General features: G+C 36.1%; 1 protein-coding gene across 1 annotated transcript; it reads right to left on the bottom strand.

The window, feature by feature from the left end:
- Positions 1 to 1370: 1370 nt before the first annotated feature.
- LOC137034062 (cationic amino acid transporter 2-like) lies at positions 1371 to 22003 on the bottom strand. Its single transcript, XM_067406658.1, has 12 exons — positions 21943 to 22003; positions 17729 to 18099; positions 17163 to 17318; positions 16911 to 17073; positions 16151 to 16287; positions 13285 to 13507; positions 11596 to 11732; positions 11228 to 11330; positions 10616 to 10740; positions 6191 to 6357; positions 3342 to 3450; positions 1371 to 2162 (listed from the first exon to the last, which is right to left on the bottom strand). The coding sequence occupies exons 2-12, from the start codon at positions 18096 to 18098 to the stop codon at positions 2005 to 2007; spliced, it is 1848 nt and encodes a 615-aa protein (XP_067262759.1). The 5' UTR covers position 18099; positions 21943 to 22003; the 3' UTR covers positions 1371 to 2004.
- Positions 22004 to 22719: the final 716 nt, after the last annotated feature.

Here is a 22719-nt window from a genome sequence, read left to right as displayed (position 1 = left end):
ATACACAGGTGCATCATGCAAGTGCATGTTCATACCAAAATCCAGCGACTAGCAATAATTTTCAATAGTAATCAAATAATTATAATACATATTTATATATAACTTTCTAATTCTGTCTACTTACTCTTTTGTGTTAGGCCAGTCAAGTCACCCTCATCTTCTCCTGAGTTACATAGTCCAGTTGAGCTGCTCTCTCGCTCCTGGTTTAGTTCTTTTTGATTGTAAAAGGTATTAGGCTACTCAATTACATTTTCTACCATTAAAAGGATTTATTCCCAAGGAAAGGAATAGCACTTGCTGCGTATTGCATGTTTTAGGAAATCCGTTTTATTTTTTCCCAAAGTCCTTTTTTTTTTCTTTTTCGTTTGAACTTTTCTGGACTTTTGATTTTAGTAATCAAAAAGCATGTGTAATATATATATATATATATATATATATATATATATATATATATATATATATATATATATATATATATATATAATTAGTATAATTCAGGGTGAGTAAATTATGACAGAATTTTTCATTTTTGGGTGAACTATCCTTTTAATATTAATTCAACACAATAATAGCAATGTAGCTTATGCTAGTATACAACCTATAGCTTCAGTTATATACTAGTATATGAACTATGTAATTTAAAAGACATTAAAGGGGTCATATTATGCCACTTTACAAGATGTAAAATAAGTCTCTGGTGTCGCCAGAGTGTGTATGTGAATTTTTAGCTAAAAAATCTTGATTCATATTTTCCCAGAATCGTGCAGGCCTAGTTAGCAGCTCCGATTACTTCACGCAGAATCACTGAAAATGTCAGAAACTGTTCAGCCTTTTATGTTCAAACCGGAGTCGGACAATGAGAGACTCAAGAAGAAGTGACAACATGTAGAATGCAACAGGACGTTTCTGAATGGTTAGTTGATGAATTTATGTAGCTGATGTGGTGTTAACTATCTTAAAGTCATTCATTAGCATATTCTGTCATGATAATCTATAAATCGCTCATGTGGGAACTGTTGTAAGATCCTACAGAGCCAGAGAATATATGCTGCATGAAGATAGAGCAGGTATAGTTTAGTTTAATTACGGTTATAACTTGTCATGTTGTCATCTTGCTTTTATGAAAAGCTATTGCATTTGTGTTAAGTATATATTGCAATAACATGGCCTTATTCCTTTGTTGCATGTTCTCTTTATGGACATTTTAGGGTTAGTGATGTTGTTTTCTGCATCCAACATGTTGCATATGCATATACTGATACTTAACATTGGATAGCATGTTGAAAGCTATTAAAAAAAAAAAAAAAAAATCAATATGCTATTCAATGGCACTCAGATGGAAGAAAAGACAACTCATAACAGAAGCCTGGAAAAAGTTTTTATGCTGCATAGAGCAGGTCACACTCACAGCAGAGCCACATGAAGACATTTCTCTTACAGTCTTTTTCAGTATTTCATTGTGTTTACACTTATACACCCTCTTCAAGCTCAATAATTCAACTGGAAGAACACAGAAAAATAAAATCATAGTAATAATTTTTTACAAGAGAAAATATATTCTTGTCACAAAGCACAAGAGCTATAAATAATGTGATGTGCTGCAATGAAATTAGCTAGCTAAAGACATGTATGTACATTTTTTGCATTGATCTTCAAAAGCCAAACATTGAACGTAACAGCGGCGACAAAGAAAGAGAAATGTCATGGGTTGATGCATAGTGCTACCAGATTTTCTGTTATCTATAGGCTTTATGATTAGTAACAATGACAATAAATATATAATATAATAATAACAACTGACACTGGGGCAGTACTCTCAAAGGTACTAATACTAAAATATAATATAGGTTCAGACTTTTATCACAAAGAGAGTGTACTCAGTCTCAGTCATCATCTGTGTAAAACATTTTGTTTTATAATTTGTGTTACAAATTCATCCTCATAATCAAATTTAAGTACAAAAAAGTTGTCTCAGTTGCAAAGCACTAGACATTAATGTTGGCTTTAAAACTTGGTTTGTAGCTTCGGTGTAATGGATCCTTTTCTTTGCTCGTCCTCCATTTTGGCATCAATTGTCTCAACATGGATGGGGTGTTTGGGAAACTGATTTCGTTTCTTCTGTACACTGAAGTGCACTCCATAACAGAAGTAGATGAGCAAGCCTATGTTTCATTAGGAAAGACAATTATACTTCAGCAAGTATACATATATATACTGTATATACACATATGTTTAGAAAAAAAATACTATTTATTGCAAATACAGTGGATTATATAACTTACAGTATATTATATTATGCACATATTATGCATAAGCCTTTCGATCAAATGATTTTTAAGATAATCAAAGAAACAAATCTAAGTCAGGTGTGTCCAAACCTTTAACTGACAGTGTATGTACAGTACAGTCCAAAAGTTTGGAACCTCTAAGATTTTTAATGTTTTTAAAAGAAGTTTCGTCTGCTCACCAAGGCTACATTTATTTAATTAAAAATACAGTAAAAAACAGTAATATTGTGAAATATTATTACAATTTAAAATAACTATGTACTATTTAAATATATTTGACAAAGTAATTTATTCCTGTGATGCAAAGCTGAATTTTCAGCATCGTTACACCAGTCTTCAGTGTCACATGATCCTTCAGAAATCATTCTAATATTCTGATTTGCTGCTCAAAAAACATTTATGATTATTTTCAATGTTGAAAACAGTTGTGTACTTTTTTTTTCAGGATTCCTTGATGAATAGAAAGTTCAAAAGAACAGCATTTATCTGAAATACAAAGCTTCTGTAACATTATACACTACCGTTCAAAAGTTTGGGGTCAGTAAGAATTTTTATTTTTATTTGTTTGAAAAGAAATTAAAGAAATGAATACTTTTATTCAGCAAGGATGCATTAAATCAATCAAAAGTGGCAGTAAAGACATTTATAATGTTACAAAAGATTAGATTTCAGATAAACACTGTTCTTTTGAACTTTCTATTCATCAAATAATCCTGAAAAAAATATTGTACACAAATATTTTGTACAATTGTACACATTAAATGTTTCTTGAGCAGCAGATCAGCAGAATTCAATAGAATGATTTCTGAAGGATCATGTGACACTGAAGACTGGAGTAATGATGCTGAAAATTCAGCTTTGATCACAGGAATAAATTACTTTGTCAAATATATTCAAATAGAAAACAGTTATTTTAAATTGTAATAATATTTCACAATATTACTGTTTTTACTGTATTTTTAATTAAATAAATGTAGCCTTGGTGAGCAGATCTTAATGGTTCCAAACTTTTGGACTGTACTGTATATACTGTAAATAGTCATGTTGTCTTACCCACTGCCATCCACACTGCATAGCGAATCCATGTTTCACCTCCCAGCTGGACCATTAAGTAGACATTGATGAATGTACTGAAAATAGGAAGTATTGGCAGGAGTGGGACCTAAAAAAATGTGAGAATGTTTTTGAAGACCAAAGCAGCCTTGAAGGATAGTACAAACAAAAACACAAATTCTGTCATCATTTACTCACCCTCATGTCGTTTCAAACCGTAAGACTTTCGTTCATCTTCAGAACACGAATGAAGATATTTTTAATGAGTTTTTGTCCCTCCATTGACAGCTGTTACTACCACTTTGATGCTTAAAAAAGTTCATAAAGAGATCGTAAAACTAATACATATGAATTGAGTGGTTTAGTCCAAATTTCCTGAAGAGACTCGATCACTCTATATGATGAACAGTTTGAATTTAGACTCTTATTCACATTCAGGGCCCTATTTTCACGATCTTAGTGCATGGTCTAAAGCGCACAGCGCAAGTGCGCTTAGGGCGTGTCCGAATATACTCTTGCTAGTTTAAGGACAGGCAAAATGGTCGGCGCACCCAGCGCATGATCTAAATGGTTGTCCTTATTCTCTTAATGAGTAATGGGTGTGTTTTGGGCATAATGTGCAATAAACCAATCAGACTCTCATCTCCTATTCCTTTAAAAGCAGCTATTTACATGGCAGAATTTGCAAGTATGCTTTAACCTCGCGTACGAGCAGACCATCTACGGGACAAGCCGGATTCCCCCAAAGCATTTTTATCTTTACACACACAATAATAATCTTTTACATTGTAATCCTTTTATTTTTAATATTTGGCATGTTTGTGTGCTGCTGTGTGCGTAATATAAGCAGAGTGTATGCGCGTTGTGCACCTGACTATAGGTATATTATAGGCATATATAGGCGCATATTAGTAACGCATTCTTTAAATACCAAAACAAATATTGTGCCATTGACGACCAGGTTTCAGTTGGTCAATGACGCATTCTTTTTCAGTTGCCTCAAAACAGTAACATGCCAACAATGTGCCTGAACACACCTCTTTTTCAGGCCAGCACGCCCATGAGCGCACAAATGGGCACCAATGCATTTGCTATTTAAACAACGTGGTGCAGGACGTGAAAATGATAACTGCGCTGGGCTGAAACTAGCTAAAAATATTTGCGTCGTGCCTGGCGCTGCATTGCGCCGGGTGATAGGGCCCATAAACATTGATTAGCGAACAAACAGAGGCTTAACCGAACCTGCTTGACACGTGAGAACAAACCTCTTGCTGAAGCTCAAACGTGCTGTGTGACACGCGAGAATGAATCCTATTGGTTCTTGCATGCGTCAATCAAACATGCTTGAGCTTCCGTTTACCACAACTGCTCTGTGAGTTGATGAATGTTAATGTTAATAATGTTAATAAAAACCGCTCAATTCATATGGATTAGTTTTACAACTTTTTGAAGCATCAAATTGGTAGTTGCATAGCTGTCAATGGAGGGACAGAAATCACTCAGATTTCATTAAAAATATCTTAACTTGTGTTCCGAAGATGAACCAAAGTCTTACAGGTTTCGAACGACATGGGATTTTTTTGGTAATAATGCTTTAAAGTAGAAAAGTTTCATGGCAACTGTTCTTAACAAAAGTAGTTCTCAACAGGTGGATTGCAACCCAAAATTTTCTATGGACAACCTTGTGAGAAATGTACACATTTAAAAGGACTTATTACAGAAATAATATACTTTAAAAAAAATACACTGAACTGTGAACTGAATATAATGTTTTTGGACAATAATTTCAATTAAATGTGAAGCTATTATAATTTAAATTCATATTAAATGCAATTATAGTTGAACTTAGTGCTTTTTGACCCACTTAAGTAGGACTTGAGTACATCTTTATATGTTTATATGAAGTTCTGTTCTCTTTGAAAGAGTATTGCCGAATATACTGACAAGCATTTATGGTAAATTAAAATATACTTTAATGTCATTTCCATTGAAACTTGTAGGCTTATGTCTTGTGTTTAAATATATTTGTGATTAGGCATTCATAAGAATGAAGTTACAATTTAGCAGACTTAAAATACTTTAAAAGGTAATATTGAATAACATGCTACAGTTAAAATTATAATCAAATACTTGTGTTTTATTATGTTGGTCAGCTCGTTAACAAGCAGTAATGCAAGTAAATCTCTTTAAGTACACTTAAGTGGCCTTTTATTTCAAAAGTATTATATCTGCAAGTAGAGTTTACTTTTAAGATTTGAAGTACACTATAAGTGCACCATTAAGCACACTTCTGTTTCACAGTGGCACAAACAGCAGGAAAAAATGCAAATAGAATGCAAAAACAGAAGCTAAATGCAAATAGTAAGCTGACACTAACCATATTAGCATGCCTAGTTAAGATAGGAAAATAAACTAATGAACTAGGTAAAATACTGATAACCAAATTGATTTTCATTGTTCAAAAGGACCTTTTGCTGTTGACGTCAGAGACTGTATATGCCCAATCAAACTTGTTAGAATTTTAGCTAAAATTCATCAGTAACTTATAATACTCACGTAGGTAATATGTCTAATACTACTACAAAATTCTTCCTGTGGTAAATTGTTGTAAAGCACTCTTCTGCTGTTGTTTATGTATGTCATGTTAATAATTTTGACCTACAGTATGCATGATGATCAATGGCGTTTTATTACAGCAAGTTTGGTACTGTATTGAGTTGTTGAATGTAAAATGGATTCCGAAGCAAAACCAGTTGAGAACCACTTCTACAACATCTAGGTACATCTTTTTTATGCATTACTTAAAAACTAAAACATGTAGTTGCCTTCTTTACCCAGTGAAAACTTACCATAAATGCAGCCTTGGTCCCATTCTGCGGCTGTCGCCAAATAATGACGATAACCATGATAAAACCCACCAAAACCAAAATGATAATCAGAATCATCCACCACTCCTCAATCAGACCAGCTGGTACACCTTTTGTGATGATCACACTCAGGATAACCGCCAACACAACTAGAAATGAAAATAAAAGTAAATAAGAAGTGTTGAAATATTGAAATATGCATTGAGTAACCACATCTATTAAAGAGTTAGTTCACCCAAAAATGAAAATTTATGTCATTAATTCATGTCAATGTCATTAATTACTCACCCTCATGTCGTTGTAAACCCGTAAGACCTTTGGTATACAAATTAAGATGTTTTTGAGTCCACTATAACGAATTCTTTAGTACCTTTCAGTGGTAATTAAATTGCTGTCTATGGAGGAGTCCGAGAGCTTTCGAATTTCATCAAAAATATCTTAATTTGTGTTCTGAAGATGAACAAAGGTCTTACGGGTGTGGAACGACATGAGGGTGAGTAATTGATGACAGAATTTTCATTTTTGGTTGAACTAACCCTTTAAAAAAGTGTTCGTACCAAGAACGATAACTATAAAGATAACTACTGTATAATGGTAACTAAATGAGTGTCCACGTCAGCGGACGATATCGCTCTGTGTACTGCTGCAGTTCCCTTTAAATGTGGAACTTCAACACTGCGTCTTGGTACTGGCACTACGGGGAACACCGTCAGCATGACCGGTGTCAGAGGCATGTGTGAACAAACTCAAATAATCATAGGCAGACGGCAGTCCATGACATCACACGTGTAGTACTCGTGGCTGTGTCCGAAATCACCACCTATACTATTTGAGGGGAGAGCCATTTGTAGTGGTGTCCAAAACAATAGTGGACGTTATCGAGCACTAATATCCACTCCCATAATGCGTTGCAATAACGAGCATACAACTGATGTACACTCAACAGGAGTCTCTCCAGAAGATGGCGCCTACAGCATAATCAACCATCCATCTATCCATTTACCAAACTGCTGGTCCAATGTGGGTACAGCGTAAACATACAGGTATAAATTTCTTTTTGATTCATTATTAAATTGTTTAATAAGGTTTATACACGCTAGTTTCCATGACAGAATTAGAGATAAATCAGCCAGTTTGCTAAACAGGCACAAACTATGCAAAAGCGGCAGACCTTCATTCACTCGTTTTCATTCACTCCTTCAAATGGACTATATGAGTGGAGTAATGTAGGGAATAGTGAATGAGGGTATAGGGGGCTATTACGAACACAGCTCGCAAGTTACACGTCATCAGCTTTTTTTTGTCTTCAGGAGCCGCTTGTTTGTATATGTGTGGAAGATAAGAGTCTGTTGGAGCATGTTCGACTCTCGAGGGAGCTGGATGCGCTCATTACATTGCATACGTGATAAGAAGCTCTGTTCTTGCTTGATTTTCTCCTGAGGATTGAAAATCTAGCATTTGCATGGAGCGCGTTTGGCTCTCAAGGAAGCTGGAGGCACTCATGGCGGTGCATTTGTGGTTAGAGGCTCTGTTATTGCTTGATTCTCTCTAGAAAGATAATGATCTAGCCCTTGTATGGAGCGCATTCGGCTTTTAAGGGAGCTGAATGCATTCATTGTGATTTGTTCACTGGGGGAAGCTCCACTAATGCTTGACTCTCACTTGAGGGATGAGAGTCGAGCATCTGCACCTTGTGGCCTGGGTCCTGCGGCCACCGAGGTGGCGTAGCAGGATTGATTGCTTGGTTTGTAGGTGGAGCATAGGGAGGATCCTGACGGGAGTTTTCTCTTTTGGGCTTCTCCTGCTGTTTCATGGTCACTGTTGTTTTCATGTCGGTTCAGCAAACCGCTCTGTGGCCACTTCTGTCCTGACTGATTAATATGACTAGGAATTAGATGCAGAGAAAGTTGATGCATTATTAATAATTAATAACGAGGCATGTTATTAGTAATCCGTCTCCTCAGCTGTCGAACAAAGAAGTGTGTGAGCCTTTTGTTCCTTCTATATCTCAGTCAGCAGCTTTCAGGAGAAATATCCCTTTCTGGGGGTCTGTGAGGGTTAATAAGTGTTAATGTTAATAAGTAGAGGAAGTTCTCCTGCGAGCATCCTACCTTGTTATCTGTCGCATACTATGGTCTATTACTAAAATAAAAAGACGGAGCGCTAACTATAGTGGGTCTTAGGTAGAGTGCCTTGACTTAAAGCTGGGTATGGGCCTCAATTACTTTGGGTCTTTAAGTAGGGCCTCTAGGCTTCCTTGGGGTTTGGAGCATGGGTGAGGAGAGTTATTGCGCAAACTACATTATGTCCTGCTCTCATTTGCCTCCCTTTCCTGAGTAAAGGGTAAGGATGTATGCTTATTACTGAGGATTTTAGCACCTTGCATGTTCCCTTTGGTTGGCTGTTCAAGTACCCCTTAGAGTAGAGCAGGGTGAATGGAACTATAATGGGCAATTCATTTCATTTACCTCCATCCCCAAATGTGGTTTGGTCTGGAAGAAGGGATATATGCTCCCCTTTGGTGGGGTGCTTCTATAGGGATGATCAGTGTTACAAACTAATGAGTAGAGGCAGATCACCAGTGGCATCCCTCCTTATCATTGTAGCATTTATAGTTTAGCCATTAACTATAGTGAGTTCTAGAGAATTGCCTTTACTCAAGTCAGGGTATGAGCTAATCTCACCTATAGGGTCAATAAAATGGAGCAGACGCTCACCTGTGGTAGGCTCCTCCCTAAGAGCCTTGTCAAATACTGATGAGATATCCCTGACGTAGCTGAGACTATGTTGGGTATTTTCCCCTTAGAACTCTGCTTTTGGGGACGCAAGGGGGGGAGGAAGGTGTAACAACTGGGACTTCCTTTGCTGTAGGTCATAGAAGATCTTTCCTAGTATCGGGGAGTCTTGGCTTAGGGAGTAGCGCCACTATATGAGACAAATGTGATGCGCGCATGGGGTTGGAAGGCTTCTGACTTCGGCTGGGTAATCCGTAGAGTTAATTTATGCTATGCCTGCTATGTCCGTGCATATTCACAGCCTATTGAGGCAGGCATTGCCTCAGCATGGCGTAGTGGGTATTGATTCACAAACAGTGGGAACCAACAGTGTCTTGTTCCCCTTCTGAGGGAACCAGGGTTACAGTCGTAATCTGAGACTTTTTGTCATCTGCGGCTTTAAATGCTGGAGCTCTTTAAAGCACCATGTATTCTGATTGGCTATAACAATAATTATATAGACGTCCACACTAGTGGACAATATCATTCTGTTTATGCATTTATGTCAAAATGATTATATTTACAAATTTAACACAATACAGTCTACTATACAGTCATAATTACCAGAAAACTAATTATTTAGAATTTTCTTTAAGCTTGGAATTTTTATTAATTACAAGGTACTTTTTCAAAGAATTATGGCAGAAGCAAAGTGGTATTAAGGCCTTTGCACTCTGAGTCCGAAATGTTTGTATGCGTTTTTTTGTATTCGTGATCCTGAAAATGTGTCAACCACAGAGACCTTGCATATTGAGTCCGATGCATATTAATGAATTCATTGCGAAAAAATCTGCAAAACAATACAAAATGGAGTCTTCAAGCAGTGAGCATGATTTAAAGAGGAAATATTTGGTCCATCCAATCCTGAGGTTGTGTAGAGAGCTGCGTGATTATCCAGAGCAATTCAGAGTTTACTTCAGGATGTCAGTGGCTCAGTTTGATGCTTTGCTAGCGATACTGGCACAATCTGTCTTTATATTCTGTCTCTTTGTATTCCGCACTTTGTTTGTGCTGTAGACGAAGTGGGTCAACTTGTCAGATGGCATTCGGGATTTTGGCGTTCACTTGTACGGTGGCTCTTAATTGTCAAAACGTCTCTCAAAATGCGTGCCACGGATGCATATAAAACCACAGAAAATTGAACCTGATCCAAATGTTTTATGAAATACAAAAGTTTCGGAGGCAGTGTGTAAAGGTGAGTGACACAACGTGAGGTTGTATTTATTTTTTAATGTGCGAAAATTTCGGATGTGGATTTCAGAACGTGCAAAGATCTTTAATCTTAAAAAAGAACAATTTAGTTTGTACTCATTTTGTGTACTACTGATAAGTGATAAAGTTAGGTATAGCTGGTTTGACAGGCTTGTGCGACTAAACTACATTTTCTAGCTTTTTTGTGATTGTACAAGAATGATAGCTCTTCTAGATACACAATAAATCACTAATGGGCATCCTTTGCTCTTCGTTTAGGTAAATAGGTCTAAATGATTCCTGTCTTTGACAAGATGTGAGAAAGAGAGAAGAAGGATATATGCCAGGAGGATTTTAAGGAAGCATTAGCTACACTTACTCAACAAAATTGTACACATACTCATCACTGCACAAGCATGAAATGATAAAAGCTGAAACTCACTGGTAAGTATTGTCAGCAGAGACACAGCTTTAGAACTTGTGGCAGAAGCATATTTAGGGGGGCGAAAAGGATTCCACTTCTGGACTTGTGATTTCTCACTGATCTCGCCTAGCTCTGGTTGGTACCTGCATGGACAAAAATAGTTACTTTTATTGCACATCTGTTACTATTGCTAGTAATTTACATCATACTCTGCTGGATATAATGCAATGGTTTACTGAGCACTGCACATTGTGCACAGGGGGGCACCACAATACGATCCAAAGGGCACTTTACTACTAGCAATTAAAGGGGCAGAGTGCACCAACAACTGCACCAAATTGCATATTTTTTGCTCAGTTTGGGCCTTTTAATAAAACTGAGGTGTCTATTCCTCCTGAGTTACATATTCACGTTATATCATACTATATGAGCCATAAAATCCTGATGTATTTTAATCCTGATGATGAAAAATATTATTTGTAAGAATTTACAGGGTTAAATGTATTTTTTGTGTGCTTTGTAATATCTGTGTGGGTACTTCAGGAAAAAACTATAAAAAACAATTGTAAAATGTATGATACTATCCATAGATTATTCTTTATATTATATGAATCTTTATCTGTGTCTTACCTAAGAATTAAGATGCAGATGGCAACGAGGGTGTAGGCAAAGAGCGTTCCAATAGACATCATGTCGACTAGAGCCTTCAGGTCAAACACCAGCGCCATTATTGCTAAAATCACAAACAGTTCACTCTTAGAATTTCAGAGGCAAACCTTTAAGACAACCAAATTTACATGTACTATAATAAACAAAAGAGTATTTTTTGTTTTTCTAAGTATTCAACTTGCAGTGGCCATTGGGATAGCCCTTCATGATAACCTAAACGTTTCTCTGGTGTAGTAGTTACGCTGTCTAAGGTACAGTTACAGTATGTCACTTAAATTAGTTACTATCATCATGGTGTATTACTAGGATGTGTTCTCGAACAGAATTACCTGCTACTACTCCAGAAGCAAGTGTAGCGATGACAGGGCTCTGTCTGGAACTCATGATACTCAGTGGTTTGAACAGCAGCCCATCTCTGGCCATAGCAAATAGCACACGGGGCATAGGAAACATGGATCCCAGCAGACTGTTGAATAGTAAAGAAAAGTGCATTACACTGATGTTACAGTAGTTTAACTTGGCATTTTCTTTTACAGTTTTGTACATTTCAGTAAAATAACTCATAACAGCTAAAAGAGTTGTGCATTCAAACTGATGTGGCATGTGTTATGCTGCTGTTTTCTCATTATGTTGCATGGTGATCACTGACTGTCAAGTTCAGCTGCAAGTTTGTTTAAGTGTGCGGTATGTAAGAAAGACAGCTAGTGGTTGAAATGGGTACTGCAGTCCAAATTCAAAATAATGTTTGCCCCGCCCCCTCCTCCTCAGACTTGACTCTCACACGAGTTGCCAGTTTGAGGACACGCAACAGGAGCGAGCCCAGTTGACATTGGAAGGCGAGGAGACTTACACACTGTAAGTTGATTAGTTAATTTATTGATTTATGTTAAGTTGAAATCGTGTTTTAATATGCTCCCATTCAGAGAAATTTCTAGATGGATGCTGAGACTTTTTAGGTCTGCGATCTCTGACCCAGTTTGTTCGCTGGCTTCCATGGCTGCAATTCGCTTCATGTGTTTTCCGCCAACTGGCATCCTGGGCCGGCGAAATACTTTGGGGTAAATAAGTCATATGCAAAATGAAGGGGCGGGGCCTGGTTGAATTGTGGTAAGGGGCGTGACATTTCGAAAACATGCTCAGAGCGGGTGACCAATCACAACACTTTTCGGAAGGAGGGGCTTCGTAGAGACAGGAATTAAACAGAGCGTTACTGATAGACTAAGAACAGGGGATATGTGAAAATTAAAATAATGTATTTTTTGGACATTCAAGGATGAAAACCTATTCTAGTTGACCACAAAAACAAAATCAAGACTTTGTAAAGGGGCATAATAGGTCCTCTTTGAAGTCACAATGTAATCAAAATAGACTATTTTTGTTTTTAATGTAATATTGCAGTATGTATTTTTTAAATTCATGTGTCCTCATAATCTTTAATCAGAATAATTTGCCATTTACAGCGACATCTCTTCTCTGATTATGTGTTTTCTGGCGTTAGGGCGGGGCAACCTGTCACTCAATTAAGATCCACCAATAGCAAACCACAATCATCCAATCAATTCCTGTGATCCCGTCCAACATTTTTTCTTGTTAGAGAAGCCTTTTCACTTGGATATATCTGACAATAGGGAAGAAAAAACTACGGCAACCTCCATTTCATGCCGAGTTTAATTTATATATACATTTAAAGAACTAAGCTGTTAAAAATGTATCTCCTATAGAGAACCTGATCAACCTGGATTTCCACCACATGTGTTAAATGATTAACTTCTGTTTTGACGTTTCCTACATCAACATCCATCCTTGACAACTGTGTTTGACAGTCATAGAGTCCTGCATTAGCTATACTACATTTGTCTTTATGATGCTAATTTTACCAAACTGATGGACACACTTTCCTTTTTAGTTCATGAGCATCTGTACTATCTTCTTACTAATCACGCAATGCTCTGTTTTATAGTCTTAAGAGTATGAGTCTAGTGTAGTAAGTGCTTTATAGGCCATATGTGTTGCTGTACCTTGTTGAGAGAGCACACAAAGATCCAACAGCCACAGCATACTTTGCAGGATCCCAGCCCACATAGGTGAAGGCTACGGGTAAGGGACTCTGAACACTTAGTTGGTAGTAGGGCATCATGAGGGTGAGAGAAGCCGAAACGCCAAAATAAGCCAAGAAGCAGATGAGAAGAGAAGCCACAATTCCTATAGGGATAGACTTCTGAGGGTTTCGTACCTCCTCACCTAGAAACAAGAGACAGGTTTAAAATACAAGTACTGAAATTATTTAGACTAAATGTTTCCTGCTATGCATTATGTTTCAAAAAATCTTTTTTAAAGCATATAAACTTATAAACTTTGATTTGAAGCAAAAAAATATTTGAAAATTGGACAAAAAGACAGTGTATAAAGGCTTTAGAACTAAAAAGAACTACAATCTCATGAATCATTCTACAATATTGAATTAAAAAAAATGGAGAAATACAAAACGTTGTTGATTATATCTATACAAACACTGTATTTTAAGTTTATTGCAAAATATGCATAAATATTTAAGTATTTTGAGAGCATAGAGAGACATACTCAATTAAAGTTCACCCACAAAAGAAAAATGAAAAATACAAATTGTCGTAACAGATGCAACCGATACAAACGTTACTTGAAGCACCAAGTTACTTTCAAAAGTTTACATTTGCCAAATCATGCCAAAGGAGCTCTTTAGGGAAGCACTCTCATGAAGCGCCGCGAATGACTTAAAGGGATAGTTCACCCAAAAATGAAAATCCTGTCATCATTTACTCACCCTCATTTTGTTCCAAACCTGTATGAGTTTCGTTCTTCTGTTGAACACAAAAGAAGATATTTTGAAGAATCTTTTAAATATCTTCTTTTGTGTTCAACAGTAGAAAGAAATTCATACAGGTTTGGAACAAATACTCACAAGGGTGAGTAAATAATGACAGGATTTTCATTTTTGGGTGAACTATCCCTTTAAGTCATTTGCGGCGCTTCATGAGAGTGCTTCCCTAAAGAGCTCTTTTGGCATGATTTGGCAAATGTAAACTTTTGAAAGTAACTTGGTGCTTCAAGTAACGTTTGTATTGGTTGCATCTGTTACGACAATTGTATTTTTCATTGAATCATTCATTCAAGAGATTCATTCAAAAACTGATTCATCCAGTAATGATACAAGTGAAGCAGTCAGTCATTGAATCATTCATTCAAATTTTTCAAATTTTTTTTTTTTTTTTTTACAATTCAGATTAATTAAACATTTTAAATAGACTACAGCAATTAACGCTTTGTCAGAACCTCTAGTAAATGACATTATTTTGTTTAGTTGTCTTTTCAGAATTGTGAGAGAATCGTGATCTTAGTTTGAAACAAAAAATCATGATTCTCAGTTTATCCAGAATCATGCAGCTCTACTTTAAAGATGCAGTGTGTAAATTTTAGCAGCATCTAGCAGTGAAGTTGCGAATTGCAATATAGAGAAGCTATGGTGTCCAACACAGGACGAAGATGTAGTCGTCTTAGAGAGTAGCCATACTATGGGGTTAGATTCTCGCCTAAAGTACTGCGGTCACGGATCAAAAACTAATAAGCATGAATCAAAAATTTAAAAACACATGTAAAAATATATTGGACAAACTGAAACAAATAATGCAAAATGATCAGAATGGCAAAGAATGTGGTCATGGATAAAAATATAATAAGTGTGAATAGAAAAATTAAAAGCGCATTTAAAAAAATAACGAGCATGAATTAAAACTTTAAACACATTAAAAATTATATTGCACAAATCTTAGACTTGTGTTTATGTGTTCTTAAAAGTTGTTTTCCTTGCTTTTATTACTCTGTACTTTGTGCTCTTACATTTTCTGCTCATATTTTACTCTTTTGTATGCTTGTGGTGTTTTTCTCTTTGCTCTTCTTTTCACGTTCCGCTCTTGCTTTTCCAAATGTTGCAGTTTGAGTTTCATGTAATTAGGGCAGGCTTAAAGGAACACTCCACTTTTTTTGAAAATAGGCTCATTTTCCAACTCCCCTAGAGTTAAACAGTTGAGTTTTACCGTTTTCGAATCCATTCAGCCGATCTCCGGTTCTGGCGGTACCACTTTTAGCACAGCTTAGCATAGTTCATTGAATCTGATTAGACCGTTAGCATTGTGCTTAAAAATAGTTCTAGATTGGACGGGAGAAGACATCACTTCAATGCGACTCATGGCTACTGATGCAAACACTCATACAGGGTAAAATAAGAGGAAAATATGAGCAGAAAATGTGAGAGAGCACAAAGTACAGAGTAATAAAAGCAAGGAAAACAATTTTAAAGAACACATAAACACAAGTTTAAGATTTGTGCAATATAGTTTTTAATGTGTTTAAAGTTTTAATTCATGCTTGTAATTTTTTTTTTATTGCACTTTTAATTTTTCAATTCACGCTTATTAAAGTTTTATCCTTGACCACATTCTTTGCCATTCTGATCATTTTGCATTATTTGTTTCAGTTTGTGCAATATATTTTTACATGTGTTTCTAAATTTTTGATTCATGCTTATTAATTTTTGCTCCGTGACTGCAATACTTTAGGCGGGAATCTAACCCAATACCCAGTCAAGCAAATAGAGCAGTTAGTCCGTTTAGGACATGCCGGCGCAAAACATGTAAGCGGACCCACGGCGTAGATAGAAATGGCTCATTCTAAGGTAATAAAATCATAACGGTTCATTATGTAAGGTCTTTATACACCACTGAAAGCACAGTTATGTAAAATATTGCATTTCTGTCAATAGATCCTAGATCAATTTCCCTATGGAGAAAGTGAATGGAGATTTTGCTTCCAGAACCAGATTAGGCCTGTTTCACTCTATTGATGAAGTACCTGTGGTTGCAATGCAGTCGAATCCCACAAAGGCATAGAAACAGGTAGCAGCTCCAGCCAACGTTCCGTCAAAACCAAAGGGAAAGAATCCTCCAGATCCAAAACTGGATAAAGTTTCATTTGAAACTGAGAGATTTCTAAAGAAAAAAAAGCAATGTTAAAACTATTTTTAACATAGTAGATGGTGCGGTAATTAAAAACAAACAAATTAAATTGAAAAAAAAAAGATTCAAAAGTTCAAAAGTATCTCAATTTTTCATTTTTTGCAAAGTCATAGATCTAAGGGTCTGTTTACACGACAACGATGTGCTAAAAGAGGAAATGTTTTTCCTTTGCAGACGACACCATTGTCGAAACGATTCCAGTTCAGACAGATCATTGAAAACGACTAAAAACACTGTATTATTCATGCCAGGCCAGTAGTTGGCAGTGTCACTTTGTAAAGAAGCACTACGCGCCTATAGACTTAACACACATAATACGCATGCTCATTTTGTGATGAAGTTTACATGTTTTTTTGTAGTTGACATGGACACGATAACAGTATCGTTTTAAAAAACTTGCAGTTTGAAAATCGTTTTTTTAAAACCTTACATTTTCATGGCCCCCAAAACTCTGTTGTCATGTAAATAAACAGCCAAAACGCATAAAAAGTTTTAAGTTTTTAGTTGAAAACTGTCGTGTAAACAGTCCCTAAAACATGCAGCTGTAAGTTTTACCATGACCACAAATGCTCTGTAAATTTCATAAAGCAACATACGTGGTTATTGTGTAGTTCAAAATGTCCTCCTGTGTTATCTGCCAATTTCCAAGGTCACCCTTGATGAACCCAGCAATGATGACAAAAACCAGAACTACCATATTTATAGCTGTGAAGATCTTATTGACAATGGCAGACTCCTTCACCCCAAATGCAAGGATACCTGAGAAATTACAAGAATTAACACAAATCTGACTGTTATCATAGCCCATTTAATGACACTACAATAAATGTACTGTAAATCGTACTTGCCTGCCAAAAGCATTATAAGGCCAGCAGCAAAGAAGTCTGGATAGGGAGCAAGGCCAGGTAAATTCATTGGTGTATTTTCACTCAAATAATTGGCGATCTTATTTCCAATCAAGTCATCGAAAGTGCCGCTCCATGCTCTGGCCACACTGGATGTGCCTGTCATAAAGTCATTCAGATTAAGAAATTCATTCATAGGGACATTTGATAAGCAAGTTTACTGACCATACAATTATGGGTATAATCATTTAGTGAGTCATGAAATAAATAAATCTTGATTAATATCCCTGATTAAAATGATTGTGGGATGCTTGTGGAAAACATGAGTTAGTTTCCCAAAAGCATTGTGAGGTCTCTGCAACCTATTTTAGGTTTACAATTCTTTTGGGAAATGCAGCCCCAATTGATTCTGCAATATTATGTCTATATATTTTGTGATACTCAAAGTATATCAAAGCTACACAAGAAGTGCCCTGTCAAGTGTCTTATCAAGGCGGAAGGACACATCATGATAATGATTCCCAGAATCCGTGCTCAGTTAATGTTGGGCATGAAATGTTTCTTCTTGCCTATGATGTATGACAGCAGTAAGTTCCAGCCGGTGATGAAGGCCCACACCTCTCCGACGGTGACGTAGCTGTACAGATAGGCAGAGCCTGTCTTGGGCACTCTGGCGCCAAACTCTGCATAGCACAACCCCGCAAACACAGACGCCACTGCCGCAATGAAGAATGACACGATGATGCTGGGGCCAGACACTGTTCTGGCAACCTCTCCAGAAAGGACATAGACCCCAGCCCCGAGTGTACTTCCCACCCCGAGGGCCACTAGGTCGAGTGTGGTTAAGCAACGCTTAAAGTTGGACTCTTCACCATCGGGCTCCAGTGGCTTTCGCCTCGACAGGCTCTTCAAAAAGGACAGCACCTTGTTGCAGAACATCCTGAGACAAATAATATAGGTGATTATCTAATAAACATGCAGCATGTCTATCATTCTTTAGAATTATGTTAACAACAGATATATTTAAGAGAAACAGATGTGCATTCTCCAATTAATCATCTTTCTTTATTATTCATTCTTTTAAATCCATTTTTATCTGTTCATTTTTTTTATAATTTATAAATAATGTTTAAACATGATCAGTTTATGCTCTAAAAGCACTGTCTGTGAAACGTAATACAAATAAACATGCATTGCCTTAAAGGGAAAGTTCACCCAAAAATGAAAATTCTCCAAAGAATTGATGCATGGGCCCCATTGGCTTCCATAGTATGGGGAAAAAATACTAGGGAAGTCATTGGGGTCCATCAACTTCTATTATTCAAAATATCTTCTTTTTTTGTTCAGCAGAAGAAAGAAATTCATACAGGTTTGGAACAACTTGAGGGTGAGTAAATGAGTAAACTATTCCTTGTGGTTTTGTTTTATGTTCATGCTTTTATGTCTTGTATTTTGTAGTTTGGTTCCTGTTTCCTGCTCTTGCATGCACTTCCCTTGCGCACATGTCATGTTCTGAATGGTTGCTCTGGTCATGTGTTCTGTTTTGTCATTGGCTCATTGACTTTATCATGCTCATGTGTTTCTTGTTAATCATTAGTCTTTGGCTGCGTCCCATCAGAGGCTGCATCCTTCGAAGGCTGATTGCGTCACAGTGGCGCTACAAAAGCTGTCCCAATTTGAAGGCTTCTTCAAATGTGGCTGCCAAATGCGTCCTTCATTTCCCGTGAAATAAAGGATACAACAGAGAGATCCTTCGCAGCTTTGCCTACACCATAATTCACTGTGCACCAGTGATGACTTCCAAATTACACATTTTTACATAAGTATTGGGTTTCAACTTACTCAAATATCTAATGTAAACAAACAAACAAAAAAATGAATAAACTCAAATGTTGACGTATCTTACTAAGATGCGATTATATATAGTTTACTCTATTGCATGCAGAAATGGACCATGGTGAACATATTTAGACAGTTTTTGAATCCTGTTTTCAGACAGTTTAAGATAACTTAAAAAAAAAAGCTGTCACAGTTGCTAGGCAACAAGAACAGTCAGTAGGCGTGGCCTTTGAAGTCCGAGTCCTTCGAAGGAAGCAGCCTCTGAATTGGGACACAGCCTTTGTATACATATAGCCCTCATGTTTCATTGTTCCTTTGTCTAGCTTTGTTGATGTAACCTGCTATCTGATGAGTCCAGGTCAAGTTCATGTCCATGTTCCTGTTTATTATGTTTATTTTCACATCAACTCATGATTTAAGTTTAGTTTTCCACGTTTTGTATTTGTTTTCACGTCAATAAAGTTGCACAACTCGCCTACAGTAGACATTCGTTGCACGTAGAGTTTCCTCTCTATTTTATTACAATGCAAGTGATTTATTCATATTTTATCTTTCTTTATTCATTCTTTTGAATGAATTAACAGAATTAACAGTGCTATGAAATGAAAGCCAAAATGAAAGTGCAAAAACATTCTGAAAGTTTAAATTTACTTTAAAGCAAATGTACTGAATATATACAGTGGCATGAAAAAGTAAGTGAACCACTTGCAGAATCTGTGAAAATGAGAATTATTTTCATAAAATAAGAGGGATAATAAAAAATGCATGTTATTTTTTGTTTAGTACTGTCCTGAGTAAGATATTTTACATAAAAGATGTTTGCATTTAGTACACAAGACAAAACAATAGCTGAATTTATTAAAATAACCCCATTCATAAGTATGTGAACCATTGATTCTCAATACTGTGTGTGGTTATCTGATGATCCACGACTGTTTTTGTGTTTTGTGATGGTTGTTCATGAGTCTCTTGTTTGTTCTGAGCAGTTAAACTGAGCTCTGTTCTTCAGAAAAATCCTCCAGCTCCTGCAGATTCATCAGTTTTCAAGCATTTTTGCATTTTTGAACCCTTTCCAGCAATGACTGAATGATTTTGAGATCCGTGTTTTCATACTGAGGACAACTGAGGGACTCAAACACAACTATTAAAAGGTTCAAACATTCACTGATGCTCCAGAACGAAACATGATGCATTAAGAGTCGGGGGTGAAAACTTTTGAACAGGATTCTTATTTTGTTTAAATATCATTGTTTTTCATTTAGTACTGCCCTTCGGAAGCAACAGAAAATACTTTCATGTTTCCCGGCAGAAAAATTAAGTACAATTTACCTTGATATTTGAATTCAAAAGTTTTCACCCCTCGGCTCTTAATGCATCGTGTTTCCTTCTGGAGCATCAGTGAATGTTTGAACCTTTTAATAGTTGTGTTTGAGTCCCTCAGTTGTCCTCAGTATGAAAAGATGAATCTCAAAATCATACAGTCACTGCTGGATTCAAACTGATGAATCTGCAGGAGCTGGAGGATTTTTCTGAAGAACAGAGCTCAGTTTAACTGCTCAGGACAAACAAGAGACTCTTGAACAAACATCACAAAACAAAAAAACAGTCGTAGATCATCAGGTAACCACACACAGTACTGAGAATCAATGGTTCACATACTTATGAATGGGGTTATTTTTAATAAATTCAGCTATTGTTTTGTCTTGTGAACTAAATGCAAACATCTTTTATGTAAAATATCTTACTCAGGACAGTACTAAACAAAAAATAACATGCATTTTTTATTATCCCTCTAATTTTATTAAAATAATTCACATTTTCACAGATTCTGCAAGGGGTTCACATACTTTTTCATGCCACTGTATATATATATATATATATATATATATATATATATATATATATATATATATATATATATATATATATATTTGCTAGAAAATAAAAGCCATATGTCTAACCAAGTTGTGTTACAAATTTAAGGGTGATAGGGATAAAGGCAATAAAAAAGCACGCCAACTGCCCTGCTACTGGGACACTTGACAGTTAACGGGCTCATTTTAAGTAAGCTCATTTTAAATACATTTTCAACCATTCATTTTTTTATTTCATTCATTTGCAGAAGACTTACACTTACACAGTGCTTCCGTTATCAGGAGATAATAAAAATAATAATCCATTTTATTTGTATACCACCTTTCATACATAAAATGCAGGTTAAAGTACTTTATAGGTCAGAGCAGAAACTATAAAGAAAAAGCATAAACCATAAAGAAAGTAAAAACAAGAATGACAAAAAAAAAAAAAAAAAGAACAGGAAAAAAAGGAGAGGAGATGAAGGGGAAAAATTATACAATGACTAAATATATTACAAACATTAATTAAAGGCTACAGGGAAAAACTTTTTTTTGAAAACATATGCTTAGAGTTTGTGTATAATTTCATTTGGAAAGAGGCTGAACATTTCAGGGCATAATAAAAACCGGTTCACCTGAACTTTTATCGTTTACATTACAATCCTCTGATTTTTAATGTTCAAAAGTCATATAACTTATCTCAAACCTTCCCTCATAGGCACGCAATATCTGGTAAATACTCTTATCTTGCTTTTATGATGTTCTCGTGAACAGACTAATGTATGTGTTCCTAATGGGAACTTGTGAACTCGGCAGCAAATGTAAACTACATTTCTATCCTAAAAGGCTTTTTTTTTTAAAATAATTTTAGTTTAAGAATTTTACAGAATTTATACCAGTTATGAAACATTAAAATGTGTTTGTATTCACTCTTTTCTTAAACAAAAACACAATGCGTCTCCTTAAACTATCCTAACTATGACTGTGAAGCACACAAAACTGAATAAGCCTTTGCCAAATATTCAAACGGAGCTAACTCGATCTTCACATTATTCACAGCATCTTCCTGAAGAAATGAAGTGTCTTACCTGTATGTGTAGATTCCAGGCGGTGTGTGAAGGTGTGGTTGTAGTGTGTGAGTGCTGTCGCCCCAGAGTTCCTGAGCACAGTCCATATATCAGAGCCCCTCCTGCAAACTCTCACGTGTCCAAATCCTTCAAGTGTAATTTTTGACAGACTCTGTTACATTTAGAAGAAATGTGTGATTTCTGAAGAGGAGATGTACACTTGAAAAATGGTATTTTGCATTTGTAAGCCTGACACAAGGTATTTAACAAAAGAACTCTAAAAGTGTGGCGTGGTTACAACTTGTGATTTTATGAAAGTTGTAAATTCAAAAATATGAATACTTTCAACCCGTTGAACCCCAGTGAAGTCCACTATATGGAGAAAAATCCTGGAATGTTTTCCTTAAAAACCTTAATTTCTTTTCGACTGAAGAAAGACATGATTATCTCGGATGACATGGGGGTGAGTAAATGATCGGGTAATTTTCATTCAGAAGTGAACTAATCCTTTAAGGCAGCAAATAAACCCCTTAGCATTCCCATAAAATGTGCCTAAAATGCCTAAAAAAGGCATACCCAAAGTAAAGATTTTGTATTACAGAAAATGCCATGACCAAACGTTTAATGTCTACCTCATCTTCTAACACCACGGCAATTTCATTCACGATTGTACAGTGCTTGAAAATAACAAAGACCCATAAACATTTAATATTGAAGACATAAAAGTAATTCCATGCTGAAATTAATGCAATGAAAATGATCAGTTAAAATTAACCAAATGAAATGTATTGTTCTGTA

This window comes from Chanodichthys erythropterus, chromosome 13 (genome assembly GCF_024489055.1).
Source record: "Chanodichthys erythropterus isolate Z2021 chromosome 13, ASM2448905v1, whole genome shotgun sequence".
In the NCBI taxonomy this organism is placed as follows: domain Eukaryota; kingdom Metazoa; phylum Chordata; class Actinopteri; order Cypriniformes; family Xenocyprididae; genus Chanodichthys; species Chanodichthys erythropterus.
This window is presented reverse-complemented; position numbering and strand designations above follow the sequence as displayed.